This window comes from Cariama cristata, unplaced genomic scaffold (genome assembly GCF_000690535.1).
Source record: "Cariama cristata isolate BGI_N322 unplaced genomic scaffold, ASM69053v1 scaffold4983, whole genome shotgun sequence".
In the NCBI taxonomy this organism is placed as follows: Eukaryota; Metazoa; Chordata; class Aves; order Cariamiformes; family Cariamidae; genus Cariama; species Cariama cristata.
Genome location: NW_009608901.1, coordinates 210693 through 233237, shown reverse-complemented (window position 1 = coordinate 233237; position 22545 = coordinate 210693). Strand labels below are relative to the sequence as shown.

General features: G+C 37.9%; 1 protein-coding gene across 1 annotated transcript in view; it reads left to right on the top strand.

The window, feature by feature from the left end:
• Positions 1-22545, top strand: part of GPR133 (G protein-coupled receptor 133) — a 154905-nt gene that overhangs the window by 94686 nt on the left and 37674 nt on the right. Inside the window, exons 16-18 of the mRNA XM_009697328.1 lie at positions 8637-8740; positions 11515-11626; positions 18029-18182. Coding sequence (XP_009695630.1) covers positions 8637-8740; positions 11515-11626; positions 18029-18182 — 370 coding nt within the window. The remainder of the gene's footprint in view (positions 1-8636; positions 8741-11514; positions 11627-18028; positions 18183-22545) is intronic.

Sequence of the window (22545 nt, the reverse complement as noted above, 5' to 3'; positions counted from 1 at the left end):
AGCAGGAATCAAACCCAACACGGAGTAAGCCACATTTCAAAAGCCCTCCAAAGAAAATTCAGACACTGTTATTTTATTTTGGGCAGCTTTACTTCCTCTCATCAGTCAGTGGGGCCCTATGCTTCTGCCAGGAAACATGCCAGCCATCTGGCGGTTTTTATTTTATAGTGATCCAACAACTACAAAGCATGCCAGGCTATTTGTACCATCTGCCACATAAATGTCATTTCAGCAAAAGGATGGTGGACACCTGGGGATCCAGAGTCCAAAAATCCTTTTAAAGGGGAAATCTTTGTCTCCCACAGCAAAGTAGAGTTTGAGGTTTGGGTCCCCCTTCCCTCAGTGACTGATGCGTGACGCAACTGTAATATTTATGGCTCTTAGACCATTCTCTTAAATTGTTTTTTTCCCCTTTTTTTTCCTCTTTCTGTCTTTTCCAACTGTGAGGGTATAAAAATCACCACTATAAAGTTCACATGTGGATGGACATTTCCAGCAAAGTAATAGTGTCATACAATCTGTGGTAGAAATTATTCAGGTTTTTAAACACATTTTCTGCATTTCTAAAGCTAGAAATGACTTTGTTTTTCCCATTTGTAGCTCTTGTTCCTTAATTCAGAAGGGAGGATCAATCAATATAGTTCAAACTGCCCACCAGTGGACTTGAAAGCAGAGAAACGTTTGTAAAGGGGAAAATATTTAAAAATGTCTGATCTTGCAGCTGGAGCTATAGAGACAGCCCATAGCATCTTTAGGGAGCCCAGGATTTTGAAAAGGCTTGGGGATTTGGCTGTGAGGTTCTATTTACAAAGGGAAAGACATCCTAAGTTTCTTCTTTGGGGCAATATGTGTGTTTTTATGTTATTTTTCACTGTTATAGCTCAGTCTGACAGCAAGTTTTGACAATGTATGGCTGACTGAGAAAAAAGTGCATCTATTCATGTTTATAAAGGCTGTTTCGATAATGTCCTAATATTGTGAAATGCTTTAAAAATATGGGGGATAGGTGTGTAATTTATAAGTTTGGAGCATTGTTTTCCTAAATCTAATATTGCAGTTATTAGTCAAACATTGCACTCAGGGGGCATTAAAATAGCAATCTGAAATGATAACCTTTTTTCTTAAATTTTTCAACCAGCTGAGGTTCGGATTATATACTATAATAGGACAATGAAATGGAAATAATGTGGCATTCTCCGATTTCTGCTGTTTTGTAATTTTAATATAATTACTTTTCTCAGCATGCTTTTCATTGCTGGGAACATAAAAGGAATAATGCCTTAGTCCAGTGATTTTTCTTTTGTATTGCATATTTAAAAATTGGATAGGCATTGCAATTTTTTGGTCCTTGTTTATTACCATTGACAGTTTATTTAACTGAAGAGATCTCTACAGAAAGTTTAGACAGCCCTTACCCATCGGATGAACAAAGATAAATCAGCCTATGTGTTTATTCTAGTATTGCTTTGTAAACTTTCTTTGCTCTTTCTCGCTCTCTCCACTTCCCCCTCCATTTTATTGCAGTGGATGTTGTCCCCATGGAGGAACACATCTCGCTGATATGTTCACACTATGATTGTGCGTCATATTTCTTTTACCCTTACTATGCTCATGCTCATCTTTCCTGAAAATAGAGCACTAATCTTGATTTATAACTCAGGACCATTGTTCATTCTTTCACTATTCCATTCCTATGCCAATACAGCTCTTTTGATTTTGATGGGAGGAAATAGAAGACTTTCTGGTTCTGTCTTTAATCCCATAGAATTACATGGGAAAAGTTGGACTAATGCTGCAGGATACTAAACTCCTCAAATTCCTAAGAGAATTGTTTGGCACTTACTGAATTTCACTTAGCAGAGGAGAACAAAAATTGACTTTTTATTTTGGAAAAGCACAAATATTTAAGAGTGCTGTAATGGTCAAAAGAACCCTTTTGTTTGAGGAGCATGAAACAGGACTCTATTTTAATCAGAATACATTACAAAATAACATAGAATTCCTTTCTATGGTCAAAATGAAAGCACTGAGCCATTTGGCAGCTAGGTCTTCTTGCTGACTAAAGGATTTCCCCATGCAGGATAAAAATGTTATGATACTGCACCTTCATCCATCACTGTTGTCTGTTGAATATCTTTAAATTCAGTCATTCTGTACTCTTGAGTTCAATCTGTCTCCTATATTGGCCTTCTTATGCCCTTTCTCCCTAAAGTACAGAGTAGGGGAAATTCAGGGCTAGGTACCTGGAGACTTTTGGCTGCGGTGCAAGCCACAGCTAGCCGCAGTCCTGAATCAAAATGGATGTTTCTGAGTCAAAGCCCAAGCCTGGGATAAGGAAAGTAGACATACTAATTTTCATTTAATTTTACGGGGAGCTGGGTATTTAATTATCCTCAACTGCTCTGAAGAATCTCAGACTCAGAGTCTGGTAAGAGAGCATTGTTTCCCTGCCTGTGAGAGCCTGCTGGACCCACGCTGGGTTTTATTCTCCTCGTAGCCCTCTTTGCTGGACTTTGGTTTGGCTGTTAATTGGAGGCAGGATGAGTCTGCTCTTGTTAGAAGAGGAAGTAGAGAACAGATGTACAAGTCTTAGGTGTATGGGCAAAGTAACACCTTCAGTTTCCCAGAGGATAATCTGCTGTAAATAACAGCATTTAACATTTCTTGAGAAACACTGCAAGTCTTAGGCCTGAAATGAAGGCAGAAGAACCACCCTGCTTTGTGTTACACAGAGATATGAGGAAGAACTTGCAAATATCTGCTTTTCTGATCCCCAAACTTTATTATAATTTGGTATCACTTCACAACTTGAGTCCTTCCTCCCTGCCATGCTTCCTTCAGGCTTCATTTGAACTAAAAACTTGCTGTGTGAGATTTGTAATAAGCAGATGACATCTTGCCCAGAACTACTTTAAAAGACAACATGGGCTTTTAAAATACTAATTAATACCTTGGCAGAGATATTTGGAAAATTCTAAACTTTTAATGTCACAGTGAAAAGTTTTAAATAAGCAGTCACCAGGCTGGGCTGGCTGTAGGAAAACGTTCCTTTAATCCTGAAAAGCCCCCTTCATTGCACTTTATTGCTGATCACTAGGAGTTGTGGAGTTAATAGAGGATGGGAATTCAAAAGCAGTTCTGCTGGAAATGGCTGATAAAGATGATTGCACTGCAAAGCGTGACTCTCAGAGGCCTTTTTTCTCTAAACTTGCAGTATCTGATACATTGTGGCTTGAGAAAAGAAGTCTCTGAATCAAGTTTGACTTTTTTTTTCTGTGAGTAGTGATTGTGCAGTGCCATTAGGTATGGCCCCACCAAAATCGTTCTTGTGGTCTCAGTAGGTAGACTGAGCCTCCTGAACTAAACACAGATGTTAATTTGAAAAAAAACCCATAATGTTATGTACCTAACAAAGTGCTTGGCAAGCTGAAGGAAAACAGAGATTTGTATTGTTATTATTATTTAATATATAAATAAAGGCCTCACTGGACTGAAAATGAATTTTAGCAGCCTTTCTGGAGGCAATTAAAACCATTAGCTTCATCAGCCAAGGCCAGCGTTTTGATGTCTCTGAAACACTCAGGCTGCCAAAGTTAATTATTCATCCTTTTCTTAATTGGATTCAGATTGCATTTTAAAGGTGCAGCTTCAATAGGGTTGGCTGAGCCTTAATTTTTTACTTCTACCTCTCCTCCCTTCCCTCCCCCCAAGAAATGTCTCATAAGATATTGTTTCAAGCCTTTGCAGAAGGGTTTGAGAGTGGATTTCAGCCCAGGTCAGCAGCTGATCGCCTTGTGGCAGATCTCAGTCAGTTCGATAAACGGGGAAAGAACCATACATCATTGTAAGTAACTTCATGGTAGGAATGCTTCTTTGAGATGGAAAGCTGACCAAAAGGGACACTGAAATATAACTTGATCTTATGTTTGGACTTAGGGCAAAATGCAATTGTCATGTCTTGCATTTCCACCAGTAAACAAATAACTTTGGTTTCATAAAATATATACAGTATATAAGCACGTGCAAAAATATCATATTCTGTGTTCTACTGGTAAGTAACGTTAATATACAAATGATAGTAATGATATAGTCCTTAGATTGCAAGTCTCATTTTTTAAGGCTGTAAAACATTGTTTGGTTCAAGAACTTGGTTTTTTTTGGAAGAAGATGAATTGCTTTTCAGAAAGGAGATTTCAAAAGTAGTTCAGACAATGAAATTACTGCTTTTGGTGGCTAAATCATGCAGTTGTAATTTGGTATACAGACAAACCCTTTCATGATCAGCTGTGACAAACCTTGTTTTAAGTATTTGAACTCAGTCCTTTGTCTGATGTGTTGGCTCTAAAGGCACACATAGAGGGATATTTTACAGTATGTAAAGAAGAACATTTTAGATTAGTACTTCCCCAAAATGTCCCTTCCTCTGGAGAAAGCCAAAAGTACCCCCTTTGCAAAGCAGAAAACATGCAGTCAACTGCCTGAGAGATGAATAATGAGAAAAGGGACAGGAGTGCAAATTTCACATGAAAGAAGGGGACATCTGGAAGGGAACAGTGAGCAGAGAGAGCCCTGCGCTGCCCAGACAGATGCTCTGATCTGACCAGTTGCTGTTTTGTGTTCCTGTAGCCCATCTAGCTTTTTAGTGGGTTGTTGTGCTGTGTTGTATATGCAATTGCTCATTAATGTTACTTAAATAACTAGTTTTTTCTGTTCTAGATACAGATCAAACAATTTTTCATGTATAGCCTACTGAACAAGTCTTTCAGCCTCAACTAACCTTTCCCAGATACTGCAGAGATGGAAAGTACCATCCCATTGTAATAATGTATTTTCATCTTCCTGTGCAGTTATTTTTAAACAGAGGAGTTAGATGTCACTCATTTTCTTGTTATTAACAACATCATAAAGGAAAAATATATATTTGGAGTCTGAACTGGTATCTTTCCAGGATCATTTCTCAGGCCATCCGGCTGCCTGTCAGTTTCCAAAATAAAAATGTTGAGCAATGTACTAACTTCTTTTATGAGGGAGAGCAAGGGTAAGACAATAGACTATGATACTGCAGATGGGTGTAACTACTGAAACGGTCAGATCTTTGTCCATCCTCTCAGCAACACTTGCAAGGTAAAGGGTGTTACAGCCTAAACTAAAAACTCCATTTTATATGGAGTATGAATTTTTTATTTGACTGTTTGTCAAAGCTGAAACTAAGAAACATCTGTCTCTTAGTGTTCAAGATTACTAACACTCATGAATGCAGGAACTCATTTCCTAGCTTTTCAGCTTGCTGCAGTGTAACAGAATGACTGTATGAACTCAAGAAGCAAAACCATTTAGAAGAAAAGAATAACTTAATGTTGATTGGGCCAAGTGTGAGAATCAGGCTCATGGGACTACTTCACAGATTGCTCAATGTTTTTTTGGTACTTTTCAATGCTATTTTCTTTAGTAATAGCATTACAGCCTGATTAGGATTTTTGTGCTGACTACAAGATCATCCCAAATTACTGTCTAATATCCCATGTCATGCATGAAGTCTGAAAATTTTCAAAAAGCCAAGCTGAGGTAAAATGAAATCAGCTCGTATCAGAGCATCAGAATTTATAGGAAATTGTTTCTTAACTGATGATGCACAATGCTTTGACAATCCAGGTATTTCTAAAAAACTATGTGCTTGTTATCACTTACAATGTGAACATAGACACACAACATCCAGCTGTGCTGTAACAGTTGGATTGTGAGAAGTTAGTAGAGACCTAATATTTTAAATACAGATTCTCTTCTCTCCTGCACCACATACCTGTATTTAGAAATGAGGCTCCACACCCTGGAAATCATTCCAGGCCTTCTTTTCGTGCTGTATCTTTCCCCCTGCAATTCATATCACCCACAGAAAGGAGCTGGTTTCACTGGCTCCAGGGACTGCTCTCCTGCACCCCTCCAACCTGACAGTTCAGTTTAAGAGCAGTTATAGCAGGCTCCACCTTTTCCTTAATAAACAAAAAGTGGTTCAAAACTACCTACAGGTTTTCTGTCCCTTACCCTAGGCAAGATGAGAATGTGAACTACAGCAACGTTGCTTTTGAAATAGTTGTTACCAGACTGATGTGGGTATTGATTTAAGAGTGTCATTCTTAAAGCATCATCAGATTTTGGTTGCGTTTACCAGCGCAAGAGCAATTTCCAGTTCATAGATGCGGGGACCTATCTAGGTTATTTTAAGTTTGAATGAATCTTCTACGTTTTGTTGATAAGAGGTATTTTTTTCCTTTTTTTTGTTTCCAAGTAATACAGGCTCCACTTGGGAGAACTTGATTCCTGTCTTGTCTTGCCCTGCAGGGGTTTCTGGAGGAAGACTGAGCTAAAACCCAGGGAAAAACTTTCTTAGAGGCATGTTAGTTATGGTCGAAATTAGTTAGAAAAAGATGTTTGTGTGATCATTATCTTCTGTTGGATTGTTATGGAAAAAACCAAAGGCTTTGATTTTTGCCCATTTCCACTAGATGGATCCCCTGTATCTTCTGTACTTGTATGTGACTGTAAGACATTACCTTTCCTTTGCAGATCTTACCCGCCTCTGCCAATGCAAACACTGTGATAGACCACTGTAAATCTAAATGAGCACTGAGCAGCTTTGACCTCTGTAGTGAACATTTTCTGGCTGCAGATGCTGGGAGTGAAAGGAGTGAAAGAAAGCCTTGAACTGCTGAGAAATACTGATTTCAGAGTGACTTGAAGCTGGAAAAGCTTCCTCTGCTCCCCTCCTCCCTCTGTAGAACTGCAAGCCACCTGTAGCAAGAGAAAAAGATGTGTATTGGAGCAATCAGAAAATAAGGTCCATGCATTTTGGACATGAGTATCCCTGATGAGGAAATCACTTCTAAACTGCCCAATTTACCACACAAGTTATTCCTATTTCAGGAATAATCTGTGAAGAACGGCTATACATATCTTCTCTGGGGAATGAGGGATGATAAGGGCTCTTTTGTAGAAATTATATGGACCTTTTAAGCTGGTCCAGCAAACAGAACCCTTTCCAAGTCAGGGAAAAGAAATGTGTCTTTGGCTGAAAGAGAAAAAATACTAAAGAGCTGCATCATATTTCCTAGGAACTGTAACACCATAGCAACAGTTGTCTTTCAATGCTGCTGCTGCATCGCTTAATAGTTCTCAGATTGCTAAGCGAGCCGCAATCTATTCTGCTGTAAAACTTACTGCACGTGAGCTGATACTGTTGGCAGATAATTACAAGAAAAACGTACATATAGCACACGTGGGTTTTCTCTGTATTTTAAATGATTTTTTTTCCTCATAACTACATGACATGTTATTTCTCTCCTTTAAAAGGAGTTTTAATGGGAAGTTTATTGGTAGAACAGTTTGGGTTTGGTAATCTCTAATTAAATACTTTGTTTGAGGGGGAATTTTTATTGTGTGTGGGAAAATAATAGAAAATTCCAAGCTGTGAGAAAGGATTATTTTTTATTAGAGTTACTGTAAAAAAATTGGAAAATATATTGTTCCTTTCTGTATATTTCAGAATAAATAAATATTTTGAATGAGTTTTCAGCTAGGAATTCAATTTATAGCAAATAGATGTTGAAATAAAAACATAGTATTTCAGGCATCAAAATTAAAACTTTTTGATTGACCACATTTTTTTTTTCCCCAAATGTTCACGTTATGAAAATGTCAATTCTGTCCAAATTCAAGTCAGGAAAAATGTTTGAAAATTCTTCTGAGATGAGAAAACTCTTTCCTGCCTAGCTCTGTTCTACTTATTATATGTTAATACTGCTTGGCTCCCTTTGTTGGGTGTGGCTTTTTTGTCATTCTTTTATGAGAACTTGCATGGAAAATTAAAGCACACTTTCTGATTAATTTACGATGAATGGTCAAAACACACTGTCCCTCCCCCATTCAATCTCTTCAGGTTTTAACATAGATCCTAGTGGCGGGCACTATGGAGTTACAGATTAAATGTTTTATGAATTACTTCTACAAAAGGCACCTGTAGATAAAACCAGAGGCTGAGATGAGAGGCTTACCCTCTCACTGCTCATGCTGGGTCTTTTCTGTAGTTTTCCATTCTGTAGATGTCAGTCCAGCTCCTTCAACAGGCACTGAAAACATGATGCATTAAACACAACAAGTGGGCTATAAATGGCCTGTGATTTATGGGTTATCTTGGTTTGTCAGTTCTCACTGCTGTGAAGCACTTCTGGTATTTGCACAATGATGTAAATTATTGCAGTGTGAGAGCATTAGCAAAGTGCCCTGCGAGCTGTGAAAGATCCCATTGCTGACATTGTTTGTCCAGCCCAATAAACTGCTCTGATCTCAGGCTTGATGATATTGCAGCAGCAGAGAAACTGACTTATTCTGAGGAAATAATGATTTCTGAAATAAAAGAGGGAACCAAAATGCCATAGGCATGTGGATGCCCTGGCTATGGGACTGAGTTTGGAGTTGATTCTTCATTTCTTGTGTTAGAAACAGCAGTGAATGATTGTGAACATCAGCTTATGTATGGGTGGGTGGAGGAGGACACGCTATGTGCAGGGGGGCTGACCTGTGGTTCTGTAGTGTAATAAATCAATTAATAGTTTTTATTTAATTTTTTTCTTTGTGTACAGCTAACAAGAGAACACCAGGTGGCCCTCTCCTCCATCACTTACATTGGCTGTGCTCTGTCCATCTTCTGCTTGATGATCACGCTGGTCACATTTGCTATATTGTCGTGAGTAATTTTAACTTAATACCTGCTGAGCAACTATCATGCAGAAAGCCAAGCAGTGCATTTCAGGCCACTGGTTAGGATCCCTTCAGGTGCTCAGAATAAAACAAAGGCTATTAATTCCACGACCTTCCTTAATTAGATTCTGCACATGTATTTGTAACAGTTGGTTGGTTATTTCTAAATTACTTTCATTTCCTGAAATGAGGTGGTCTTTATATATCAAGCTATTTCCATCCTATGAGGGATTTTTGGTTTTTTTTTAAAACTCTCCATGTTTTGCCATAGTTCAGGAATCTAAAAGGACACTGTAGGAGAGCTTGGTCTGGAGCTCAGCGCGAGTACAGTACAAACACGGACTGCAGAATCACCCCCTCTTCCCCCCCTACATACATATTTGATTGCCTGGAGTGTACAATCAGTACTTCTTTCTGCTTTTCAACTGTCTTGTCTGTAAAGCAGTGTGTTTATAAAGATATGCCCAGAAAGGAAGGCTCGGTCAACATAGGCTGCCTCGCTTTTGTTTCGTACAGCTTGTACACAATTACATCATATAACCCACGTTTATTTTCAAGTATCTTCCTGTTCTCTGTTAGACTAATGTGTTGCGTGAAATTCTCTCCATGGCTTCTGTTTAAATCCTCTGGATCTCTGTAGCCCCCTGCCTGTAACACGGCAGCCCCTTTGAGGGCTCTGCACTGGGAGGGTTTCTGCCACGGGGCACTTAGGGTCTTCATGCCTGTTTATATTCCAGTGGTGACAACTGAGTTGAAGGCCCAGCTAGGCTTGATACAAACAGTTCTGAAAAAGCTTTTGTAGAGGTTTCTGTCTAAATAAAAAACAGAAAACCTGATAAAGTGTGAAGTAACTTGTCTGAGGTTGCACAGCAGATTGGGAGCACAGCAAGGAATGGAATTATTTTCTCCTTTCGCACATTAAACCATATTCTTCCTACTCAAGAGTTCAATTTTTGATTTCTGTGCCTAAGCGTGTCCTTTGGACATCCTGTTAAGAGGCTAGTTTCTAGGAAAAAGGACTTGCTGAAACCCAGTAAACTGATTGCAATGTTTGCTTGTTCCAAACCCCGTATTATTTCCAAGTCTCAAGATCTGTGTGGTCATACTTGGATTAAGCGCATAATGCGTGGCAAAATCTGCTCTAAAGAAGTCCAATGTCTGCCTATCTGGCATTGCTCTGTTGGCATGTTTAGGCTAAGGGGAATGATCTGCTCAGTTTTTGACTGAGTGCAAAACTGGATGTTACAGTGTTTAGAGAGGAAAAAGGAGCAAAAGGGGATGGTCCTTCTGTGGTGGGGCTGAAAGCTCCTCAAGAAACTGGAGGCAAACAGAAGACTTGGAAAGACAGCTTGGACCCAGCTGACTGTCACAGAGTTAGGCACCCCACCTACATACAGGATCATTCAAACTGCCAATTAAAAATAATTTGATTAGGTTTTCACTGGAGAGCAGGGCCTCATTAAACAGCTGAAGTAAAATTTTGCAATGTAGTGTTAGATGACCATGAGGTAAGTGGAGAGGAATCTGGCAAGTTCTTTGCTACTCTGCGTACTGGCAACAACGACCGCTTCCCAGGAGGGCAGTCCTGATTGCCTTCTGGGTAACGATGTTCCAGTTTGCAACTACATGAAGTTCCTTATTAGACAGCCATTGGCACCAGGCAGCACAACCTGTCTCTTTGAATTAGTTTTAGGACATCGATACTTCTTGTCGTCTCCCTCTTCACTCCCTTCTAAGGGAGCACTGGCTACAGCAGTGCTGGAAGAGCAGGGCTGACAGCAAGCCATCGTCTGCATTGTCCCATCTGTGTCACCCTGCTGCAGGGGGCACGCACGATGTGACACCAGCGGTTGCAAAAGTCATCACCATCCCGCGTGATACAGCAAAAAGATGGGAGTGTGTACTGTTGTGTGGAGGAAGCACTGCCGTTCACATAGCCAAACGGTCCAGGCCTCCTGAAACGATTAAAGCTGAAGGTAGGGGCTGGCAGGCAGTATGGACTGAAATAGAAAACCTGTTATCACTAGCACTATTCTTGTTTTAAAGAGAAGAATAAAATTATGTGAAAGGCCTGAAATGTTCAGATAAATGTTTTTGTTTATTTTCTACTTCCTGTTTCTGGATGAGAACAGAAACATGAAGTCAGAAGACTCCCAGGAAAGCATGTTCTTGTCAGATTTCCAGTCAGTTTTTGCAAAGCCAAGAGGGATAAGTTCAAATGATGATGTAATCAACATCAGGTCTCTGTCAAGATAGGCCCTGCCCATCCATATAAGTAGCTATAGTTCCTGTGCTCAAAAGCTGATAATAGTAAGGTAAAAATTGTAACCAATATCTTTTCACGTTCCCTTATTTCTAATACAGGCAAATACCAACAAAATAAAACCAGAAACTCTGTGGCACAGTGTGGGCTACATGGGGCAAGGTGCAGTATCCTTTCTGTGAGGTGCAGATCTGACTTCCTTGGCAGGGCAGCACCATTGAGGTTCAAGCCCTTTGCTAATAGTCTATCACAAGTCATCAGCAGAGCTAGATAATGTGCAGATCAGTCTTTCTGATGCCTTCAGGATGGCAGCAGAATATCAAAGAAACCAATTAGGTACTACTCCACCCTGGTGGAAGGAGTGCTCAAAAGACATCATGATAACTCCACCAAAACGAGTGACCAAAAGCCAATTAAAATGCATGCTGACAAATCCTCAATATGTTCATGCTTCTTGGAATACAGTTTTATTCATGTGTCTTTCTATCTTGTGCCAGGTCTGTCAGCACCATCCGCAACCAGCGCTATCATATCCATGCCAATCTGTCCTTTGCTGTCTTAGTGGCTCAGATCCTGCTTCTCACCAGCTTTCAGTTCAGCCCTGGGACGGTAAGTGCTAAAGAGTGATCGTATTTTTTGCGAGGCACCTCCATGGAATGAATGCCATGTGCCACATGCAAGAAATTGTCTTGCATGTAAGATCTGCTATTTTTAACATGCCTTAGCCAGAACCGACATCCTATGACACTGGATAAAGCCTTCTGTGCATCCAAATAGTGTCATTGTAGAATCCAGCCGTGTCTGGATGCTTGCAAAACTGAAAGATATACACCCATCAAATGGAAAAGTCACTATAGTAATGGGGTGCATTTCAGTTGTGTGTTCAAATGGCATGGCTGACTTCTGGCTGACATGGCTTATGCCTTCTCTTACCCATTCTCTGTATTGAAAACTAGGAATTCTATATTGGAGAAAATGATACGAATTTTGTATTTAGGTAAGGTATTTGTATTTCTGTTAGGGTTTTGGGTTGAGGTTTGTTTTTTTTTTTGGGGGGGGGGGTGTTTGGTTTTTTTAATCACCTATTCTCTGCTATGGTAGTTTGCCTTTTTTTTTCCACATTAAAAAGTCATCCTTTTTCTGTTGGAAGATAATGAGCTTCCTGATGGAACTGTGGCAATTTCTTCTGCTTTCTTGGAGAGCAAAACAGAAGGTCTTTGTTTTTTGCTCGTAAAGTTTTATTTGTGTGGTAGAATAGACTGTTTTTCTGAAAAGTAGATCTATTGATCATGGTCTCTACTCTGGAAATTTAGATGATTTTTAAGTATCATTCATGTTTATTTGACCTAAGTAATAATCAATAGGAAAGGTATAGCAACTATTGCTTAATTAGCCAGAGGTGGCAGAAAGCATTACCTCTAAGTATCGCTCTGTAAGTGTTTAATCCAAGACCCTATGTATCTTAAAACATGTATATACTTCTCTGGGCATCTAAGGCAACCGCTTAAGCAAATGACAAAGGCCTTCATATTGCTTACATGGTACTTAAGCTCTATGCATGTGTAGGCTTTTTCAGCCAGATCATATAGATTGGAACTTGAAATTACAGACTGATTTTATGGATCTGCTACAAGAGGAAGGAATTCCTTATGCAGAGTACCAGAATCTAAACCATTAAAACTGTCATCTAAGATGGCTGGGTTAGATTAAGACGAATATGCCAGATTAACAGTGTTACATACCAGTAAACCCAATTTGTTTCCACTATTGTGTTTAAAAACTGCTATTTAAAGTAGCATAAGGTTGCAAAAGCAGAAACAAAACCTGATTTTAAAATAGTCTTCCAGTGTGCTCGTTTTTGTAATGGTTAAGACTTTGCTACTTTGGTGACCAGTTGTTGCTCCATATTACTTTTGACAAGCAACGAGCAGTTTCTATTAATCTTTTATTCTTTTTATTCTCAGTACAAGTAAATATGAGGTTTGCACACTCTTCATTTTGCTACCACAGCAGCTACTTATATTTATATTCGGCTCAAATGGGATCCCTTGAACATCTGTTAAGTTTATAAATAACAATAATGTCTGGTTTTACATAGGTTATTATTACCTGAGGATGTAAAAGCACTTTGTAAAACTAAGTTCATACTCTTTTCCTGTTTACCATTCAGGTAGATCCTGAATGAGTAAGATAATGTACAAGGGAGAAAATGATAGGGAATGGTTTAGAAGGAAAATGAAATGGAGACAGTGGAGAGCAGCAAAAGATATAACTTGAAACTGAAGGCAATGGAAACGAGGCATCCTCTCTGAGTAAGTGTAGAGCTAAAACTCTGCTGAAAGGACATAGGCTTGAGGGCAATAAAACATTCGCTCAGCATAACAGGCTGTCTTATTCTCACAGTTTTTCCTTTTTCATCCATTTCAGATTTTCCAACTGAGTCACTTCAGACAATGTGTAAAAGCCTCTTCACACTTTATCAAGGCCAGCATCACCTCCAGTCTTTCAAAATACTATGAACTACTAGTTGCGTTTCCTGTTTTCAGTTGGATGTAGGTAGAGCCCGTGTTCTCCAGAGATCGATCCCAGTGTCCACTTACATTTATAATGTGCCTTGTCCACATACAAATGTCTTCCTTGTTTAGTTAAGCAGATGTAGCTAAGCTTGTGAAATGCTCACACAGGCTTAAGTTGTAGTTTAATAGGTGAATATTTTCAATTCTCTTAAACCTACTCAAAACTTACTTTAGTTAAATTGAAGCAGTAACACACAGAAAGCCAGACCTGTTTTATGCCACAGGCTTTCCAAAGTGAAACACTTCAGAGAAACCATGGATATTTCAGCCCTATCTCTTCTGTAACAGCAGTAATTGTAGAGCATAATACTGTAAAGATCTTAAAGTTGAAAAGCATAATGTACATATTATCAGCTACACTTTTATTTTTATTGTTTTAACATCTTGGGATGAGGGGTGTTGTGATTCATCCTTTTATTAGTCTTTTGTCCTTACCTTCTGCATGCTCTGCTCTCACTAGCTTTGACATCAGTTTTAATACCTTTAATTGCTGCTTTAATTGAACTTCTAAGTGGTAGTTTACAAAAGAGGGAGGCAGTATTTACACTAGAAGGTGTAAATTTCTTAATCTTCTACTTCTGCCAAAAATGGGTGTATCTAGTGCTGAACAGTTTATAAGAGCCCTTGCTTGAAAGGAGAAGTGATACCAGTTTGCGTGAGGAAATACAGTGTGATAGGGAATGGCATTATTGAAACAGGCCATGAGCTGGCATCATTTTCTTGCATGACTGCCTTTAGACTCTCCATCCTTTTCCTGTCTCCGTCTCTAGGGATATTCCAGATACAGCATACAGTATTCCCTTGCTAATTTCAGATGTATGATTTAATCATTTACAATTTATACTACAGCAATTTTCCTTTTGTAGAGTAGGAGTAATTTTTAACCACCAAACTCTATTTCCATGAATAGGACTTTGGCCTAATACATTCAAGACCTTTTTTTTTTTTTTTTTTTTTAAAGCTGGTCCTTGATACCTAACACTAGTAGTGCTGAAACAGTAGTCCTGAATGATCATGGCATATTCCAGGAAGGCAATTATTCCTGAAACCAGAATTTATTTCTTCTAGAGAAAGCAAATATCTTCACACACAGCATTTTCTTCCTATATTGCGAAGTCACTGATATCTTTGCTATCTGCATACCAGTCTAATGACTTCCCTTAGACTTTCAGCAATAGATTGATTTGTTTCTTCAGAGAGGTTTGCTGTCTTAGTTACCCTCTGCTGTAGACTAGACAGCACTGTTGTTTTAACAGAATCCCAAACAGCAGTGTGCATTTAAAAATAATTAACCATCTTTAGGCTACTAAAGCCTTCCAAAGACCTGAGTATGTTTGTGGGAGCAAGTGGAGTATTATTTAGACATAGGAAAATGAAAATTGAAGTATATTGTGTTAGGCAGCACTGTGTTTTTCCGGCACAACTGGAAAATGTAATGTGTTTACTATTTGCAGTTCTGCATCAGTGTATTGAGCTGTTTCTTACTCAGTACTCCTGCATGGCATTGCGTAAAATGCTTCCAAACAGAGAGAAGAAATGAACTATTTTTGTTTATGATATATGTATCTGCAAAAATTCAAGACTGTGTATCAAAGCAGCATATAGATTGCAGGGAAGGACATTGTCAGAGTGTTCTGTGTAATTCAGTAAGATTGCCACTTAAATTGAAGTCACTGTTATAAGCTGAATTTAGAAAATGTATGCAAGTTTGCCTGTTTTAAGACTGTCCACAGTAAACAAATTACTATTATTTCAGAGGCCTTTCTGAAAGTCTGCTTTACTTTCTCAACAACTATAACATGATAGATCTTGCTGCTGGCTGGACTGATTTTTCTATTTCCACAGACTCACAAGTAGTCAACTGTAAGAGTAACAGTAATGAGATCTGTCTTTTTACAGGTATTCTACCAAAAGTAGTGTGCATCATGTGATACAGCAAGGGATATCTGCTTGTTTTTAATATGTAGAGGCTGAGCTTTCCAATGCCTTTGTCAAAAAGGCAATTCTGTCATTTAGAGTATCTTCAAAGTAATAATTAAGGCACAAATATAGAATGAGTAACAACTTTGCTATGGATTTTATGTAAAAATCTGCAACTCAGTATTAAACAAAATTCTATGCAGACCAGCCTCCTGCTACTTCACTGTATTTTGGTTTTCTGCTGTTTTGTGATTCATATTGTTTGGGTACTCAAAAATTGGAAAGCATCCATTTGACAAAACCAGCTTGTAAGTCACCTTTATGTTGCATTTTTGGTTTTGTGGACTAATCTTCTGGTAGAAATCAAAACACATTAAAATGGATTTCATAGCCTTAGATAAAATTAACTGGAAAGGTTTTTACAATGTTTGTCAATAAGCAAATCTGATTTAGTTATATGTCACTGAACATTGCAAAATACTAAACCACTTACAGATCTCACTTTCATGAATTAAAACCAAAGTTATTGCTTTTTAATACGTGTAGTCACAGTGGATTTGCATTAGAATGTCCTTGCACACAAGTCAGAAGCTATGGGAAAGCTTCAATTTTCATTATACTGTCAAGTCCCAACATTTTCCTTTTCATTAGTGTACAAAATCCTGAACCATCAACAAAAAGAATAAACTGCCAGCACAGGGCAGCTAAGCTAATGCAACAAAGGGAACTAATGATTAACATCTGAAGACCACTGTGGCAGCAAACTGGTTCCTACTGATAATGCTTCCTGAGCACACAGACTCCACCTGCCCAGATACCTTACTGTGACTTGTCCAGGTGAGGAAGGGAAACCTTGAAGAAAAGAAAAAAACCAAAGTCTTCCCATTTACATGGACTGCATGCAATCAGTCCCTCTGAAATTCTGTGGGTGTCACAGAACTACAGAGCAGAATAACCATCATCAATATGCTACAAGATGCAAAACTGAGATACAGCTGGGACTTGTTCCAAGAGCATGTTTAAAATGTGCCTTAACTGAAAGCAAACCAAACAAGGTTATCTTGTGGTAAGATCATTGGCAGTCACATCTGTTCAATTACTGTATGATGAGTGAAACCACTTGTGGTGAGACATCCTCAAAAAGCAATTAGTGGGGAAAGGAGAATATGCTGTGCAAATATGTGAGAAGTGGGGAAGAAGAAAGTATTAGGTTTTCCTGTTTTCGTAAGGTAGGCTGATAAGAGACTTAGGGAAAAATATAAAGACCTCTTTGAAGAGCAATTTAAGGAAAAGCCAGGTCTTAAGCTCAGACTGCATTTCCTGTAATCCACAGTAGGCCATAAGCACTGAGGGGGCTGTAAACAGGACTCAAGAGGATGATTTTACTTCTTGCTGCATTGCCTTAGTCATGGCATTCCTCTCTTTTGGGGCAGCATTTGTCTTACTTCAAAACATGTTATAGTTTAAGTTGAAATAGATAGTCCAGTTTATACCAGGTGGGCTTACTTTTTAGATGGTATTTTTCTAGTGCTTAAACTTTCATATTAGCTCTTATTTCCAGAATCTTGACAGCAGACAGTGAATAAAGGACTACCAAGGATTATTTGAATTATCTGTAAACACTCTACAAAGAAGACTTTCAGTTCGTTGCCTTAATCACTAGATGTGTTCTTGTCAAATATGACTTCATATACAGCTGGTACATCAGACTATGGGAAACTGAGAATTCAAACAGGTGGGCAAACTAGATGCCCACCTTAGAGCAATTAGGACTTAAGAGCCAAAGATAGCTTGCTATAATTTTTTTAAATGTCTATATTAGTATTGCTGATGGAGGAGCATATGAGACTCTTACAGAATTTCTAACCAGGACAGACAGAGATTGGAATACAATGTGATTTAATTTGTGTATTATCCTAATTTTGGTATGAAGAACAGCAAAGTAGGAAAACCGCATGCTGAATTGTAACTAAAGAGCTGGTTCAACATGGCACTTTATTTTAAAATTTCCATGTTTCACTCAAGCTTAACTGATCCACTGACTTTCTACCAGTTCTTTGTATAAAATGAGCATGATTGTGCTGGTTTTTCTACCATCACAGAAGGGGGAGCAGGGTACAGGACAGTGCTTGTACCCTGATGTCTTTGACTCCCCTATATTTACTACAGGCTCAGCAACAGGATGTTAACCTTTCAGTTTTGTATTCTTAAATATTTTGTAGACTTCAGTAGGAGTATTGCTTCTATTATTATAAATAAATAATCATTTTGTATTTCCACATCACATTTGGCAATGTTTTTTTTGTTGTTGAAAGGTAAGAGGATTTGTTACTCTGAAGCTATCTGAAAATGCTGTAGAAAAAATGAAATTCTCTAGTGCTTTGTTTTTAAGACTGTTTTACTCCAGTGATTTAGCATTTAGCCTGTAAATGTATACAGAAATTAAAAAAATTTGGAAAACCAATGTGACTGAATCATGAAGAACTAATGGGTTAATTTTTTGTTCTTAATTTAGGTGCCTTGCAAGATTTTGGCCATTCTCCTCCATTTTTTCTTCCTGAGTGCTTTTGCATGGATGCTGGTGGAAGGATTTCATCTTTACAGTATGGTGATCAAAGTATTTGGGTCAGAAGAGAGCAAGCACTTATATTATTATGGAATTGGATGGGGTAAGCATTTAGTAGCTGCTTGCTTTAAGTCTCCTCACTGTAGGACAAGATTATAGTCAGAAGCATATGTAAAATTGTCAACTTACGATCATAGTTTGCCTTACTGAGAGTAGGTCTGTTGGATAAGAAAATGCATATTTTTTCTGACAGTAATCAGACTTTAAAATGTATAGTCCCTAAACCTAATTCCACTGCAGGGAATTGTACCATCTCACTAGGCCAGATCAGATCCTTAATTACCAAATCAATTGCAGGAGTGTAGGAGGGAGGTCTCACTGCACTGGTATGTTCTTTTTTTTTGTTCTAACTCACAACACTGGCTTATGCTATCTGTATTCTGCAAACCATACATAAAAAAATCGGTGCAGTAACACAGGAGTATCACAAGACTTCATTAGTTAATGTTTTGTGCCTTGAAATCCTTGGATGAAAAGGGCTGCACAGAACCTCAATATTATTATTAAGAATGAAAAAGTAGTCCTGTGACACGGGAATCTCACATATAACAATTCACAGCTTTTTAAATGCAGTAACAAAAGCAGAATCTGTGTGCATATTAAGGAGTTGAAACTGAATATTTTGTTACAGACTCTTCACAGCAGATGCAAGCTAGCTCGCTTTCACTGTCCTGAAAGTACAGCAGTGATGCTTGACAAACCTCCACATTTAGAAGAAGAAGAAGAAAACCTCATACATTGAGTCAAAAGGAGAGATGTAAAAAGATAGCAAAGGAATATCTATGTAATTACAGATAATTTCAAAATATGTTAAATCATGCATTATCTTTCCCTCCACAAATTCATTTGGAAGCTGAATGAAAACCAATTATACTAGTAATATAGACCTACTGCAGTCATAATTGGAATTTTTAATACCTGTTAGCACCATGCAGATCTGGGTGATAGTAATGCTATTCCATTTTTTTATATATATATGTGTGTGTATGTGTGTGAGTACAGCAGTTCTGTCTAAGGGCTATTTAATGCAGTTCTCTGGTGAATGTGATATCTGTTAGATTGAGAGGACAAACTGCAGTTTGGTTAGTTAAAAGTTTTTTAATTTGCTCTCATTGTTTCTCTGTGAGTTGAGAGTATCATATACATGTGTCCTTATCCTGGTTTTTTAAGATAAATTTTTTTTTCTCTTAAGGAATGGCCAGTTTGCATGCCAACAATATGCAACTTAAAGCTTCAGTTGCTGAAAACATTTAAAAGCTGTTTCACTGAGTTTTTAGTAGAGTTGTGTAAAATTTTTTTTTTTTTTTTTTTTTCCAAAACCAGTACTCAAAACAGGCTAAGTGGAGTAATTAATCTTTTTCATGCACATAGATGCAAAAGTAAGAGAAACTAGAAAGGCTGAGGGTTGAAGACATTGGAGATTTGTAGATTTTTCTGGATTCAGTGCTAAATGTAGAGAAACTTGCTGATGTTAGAGAGGTTTCTTGTGGATTTATTTAATCCAGAACTCATGGAATACAAATCCAAGCTGATCAAACCAAAGAAAATATTCTCTAAGCCCCTGAGAACTCTTTCTCCTTCAGAAATATTATATAAAAGGCCACAACTGTTAACAAAATAATTAAGAACTGGCATTTAATTCACTGGGATATTTGCTTATAGCAGATGCTTTGATTAACTCAATATACAATCAATCCTTAATTACCTTATGAAAATAAATTAATGATTTATGTGTGCCACAATGCACCTTTACCCTTTTTTTCTGGCATTTTGTGTAAGGTTATTTAGTGTAAAATGGCAGTGATCTACAAAGTGATTTAGAAGACACAAGGATAAACATAGTATCTGACTGCGATGTGACTAGTACTAAATGCTGCATTTTGCCTCATTTTATTGCAATACGATTGCTGCCACTCAATTAGTAGTAGTTAGCACAATGAGTACATAGCCTATTGATAGATAACCCAATGGGATATTAAACATGGTTACTAAAAAGTCTCTTCAGTGGTATTTCGAGTAATGCTTTGGAGGATAATCCCTCATGCCCAGCAGTAGGTATTGTCAAAATACATGCATGTAGCAAAATGCAGGAGGCACCGGCAGTAGAAGTTTCTGTATCAGTTCTAGCAATGCTTTTCTTGGCAAGGATTGTGTAAGAAACCCAGTGGCAAGCTCTGTTTCTTAAATGTAGCAAAGGCACTGGTGGAGGCAGATAGTGGAAGATATCATCCATATAACAGTAATACATTTCTCTGTGTAAACCTTTCAAAATCCCTTTTTTGACAAATATTTTAATTTTGGAAAGCACTTTCCAATTATTATTCCTACAATGGCTTGGAAAAAAAGAAAATTTTCTGAAATCCAGTAAATTGCCATGTTGCTGGGAAAGTAATTTGTATTGCTTTACTTTTACTGTATAGATCAAAGTATTTACATTTGAATTAAGTGTTGAGTTTCCATAATCATACCTGACATCACATCATTGCTGCAAGTGTGTCTAAACATTGCTGCAGTAATTTAACTAGGCAATGGCATTCCAAGTTGTTTATCTCTTGAGAAGTATCAGGGCCACCTTCATTCGGTCAACAGCATCGCAGCTCACTGTCTGGTATGTAACTCTAATGCTCATTCAGTTGGTAATAGATGTTGCTAACAATGATACTTCTAGAGAGAAAATCGACGCTGCAGTGTTCACTACTTAAATGCTTAAAAGGAGACCCAGGTTTGTCAGTTCCTAACTTTCTCTTTTGTTAGCATATTGGCACTGAATATGGATAGAAATGTTTAATTAGAGATCAAGCTTCAGTACTGCCTTTGGCAGCGTGTGCCCATGTTCTACCAGGTAGAGTTTGTGTTGTTCCTTCATGAACTTGATGAAAGTACAGTAGAGAGAAGGTATATATATTCCACAAAATTTTCACATTTAAATAGAAGTCTTGCAATGCTGGGGAAAGAGACTAAAAAGGTTTTTACCTAAAATTATTTTGTTAGGTCTTAAAATGAGGGTAAGTTTGCATTGAATGCAACTGTCAAAAGGAAGTTGAGCATTCTTGTCCCATCCTGAGATCATAATAGATATACGTTTTCTAGTACCTAATAAAAATGGCCATTTTTTTACACTTTGGCTTAGCTAATTATAATACTGACCAAAGATGATTGAAATAAGTTAAAGACAGGGACATCTCATCTTATGTTAGTCAAAACAGATAGTTCATTTCTTCATTCTTTGCTTTTAATTGGTGTGAAAGCATTTGACTTTTGCAAACTCATAGTTCCTGGAATAATTACAAACTCCAGTCCTGAATTTAAGAACCCAGACCCGTCATTCTTATTTAAGCAGAAACACTGGGCTACGTACATGTGTAAAAGTTTGCAAAGTCTGTATTAATGACAGATTGAAACTTGAGGCAATGAGAGGAGACAGGGACAAGGAATTCTACGCTATCACTGATCTCCTAACGTATATTGAGATTTCTGAGAGATATTACTCCTGTAAAATGAATTCAACAGTAATGAGAGAGACAGGATACCAAATGTGCAGAGCTGATTGAAGTTCCTGTGTATTATCTTTAGTCCCAAGGGTGCTAAAATTACCTGAAAGACTGTAGTTGTCAGGAATTCAAAAGAAGAGCAATTTAAGGAAGGTGATAATATCCTACCTTTAAAGCTACCTTGGGATTGATTGGGGGAAAAAAATACTTTGTTGCCTTGGTGATTCAGCATAACACACACAAATTATTGTAGCAAAACTTTTCCCACCCACCCATTTGTAGGATGCTGATGATAGAGTTTGTGATACTGGAGATTTTGCTGTGGCACTTTGGCCTTAACATGTTTTCCTATTTCAGACAATTTCCTTTCCTTTAGACACTGCCTTAGAATAAAGATTTTGCTCTGAGCTGTCAAAAGACCTAAATTTCTTTATTTGCTGTTGCTTGATGTAGTCCCAGACTTCTGCATGGATACGATAATGCAGCAGAAGAAAAAGAAAATCATAGAAAATTAACTTCTACAAAACAAATGGGAGAATATACTTTTCCCCATCAAGCAGTGTAGTTCTTTTCAGCATTGGAAGGAAATATACTTTCATTTGTGTCTAATGCTTCGTCTTTCTCAATAAATGACATATTTAGCCTTTTAGAATTAATGTCCTAAAATTGCTTTGAATTGTCTGCCACAGAGTTTCTATAGCCTGTTTTTTTTTGCAATGTATAGAAGACACAGAAGCTTTCAAAATACAGCATACAGATTTACAGGCATTTTCCATTTTATTTATCATTAGTGCCCCAGAAACATAAAGCAAATGGATTAGATGTGAAGTTAATGCTGAAGAAGAGGACCTAGCTGACATTCATTTTAGACTTCACCCTAGTGACTGTAATTTGGGCTGAATTCAGGAAGAATTT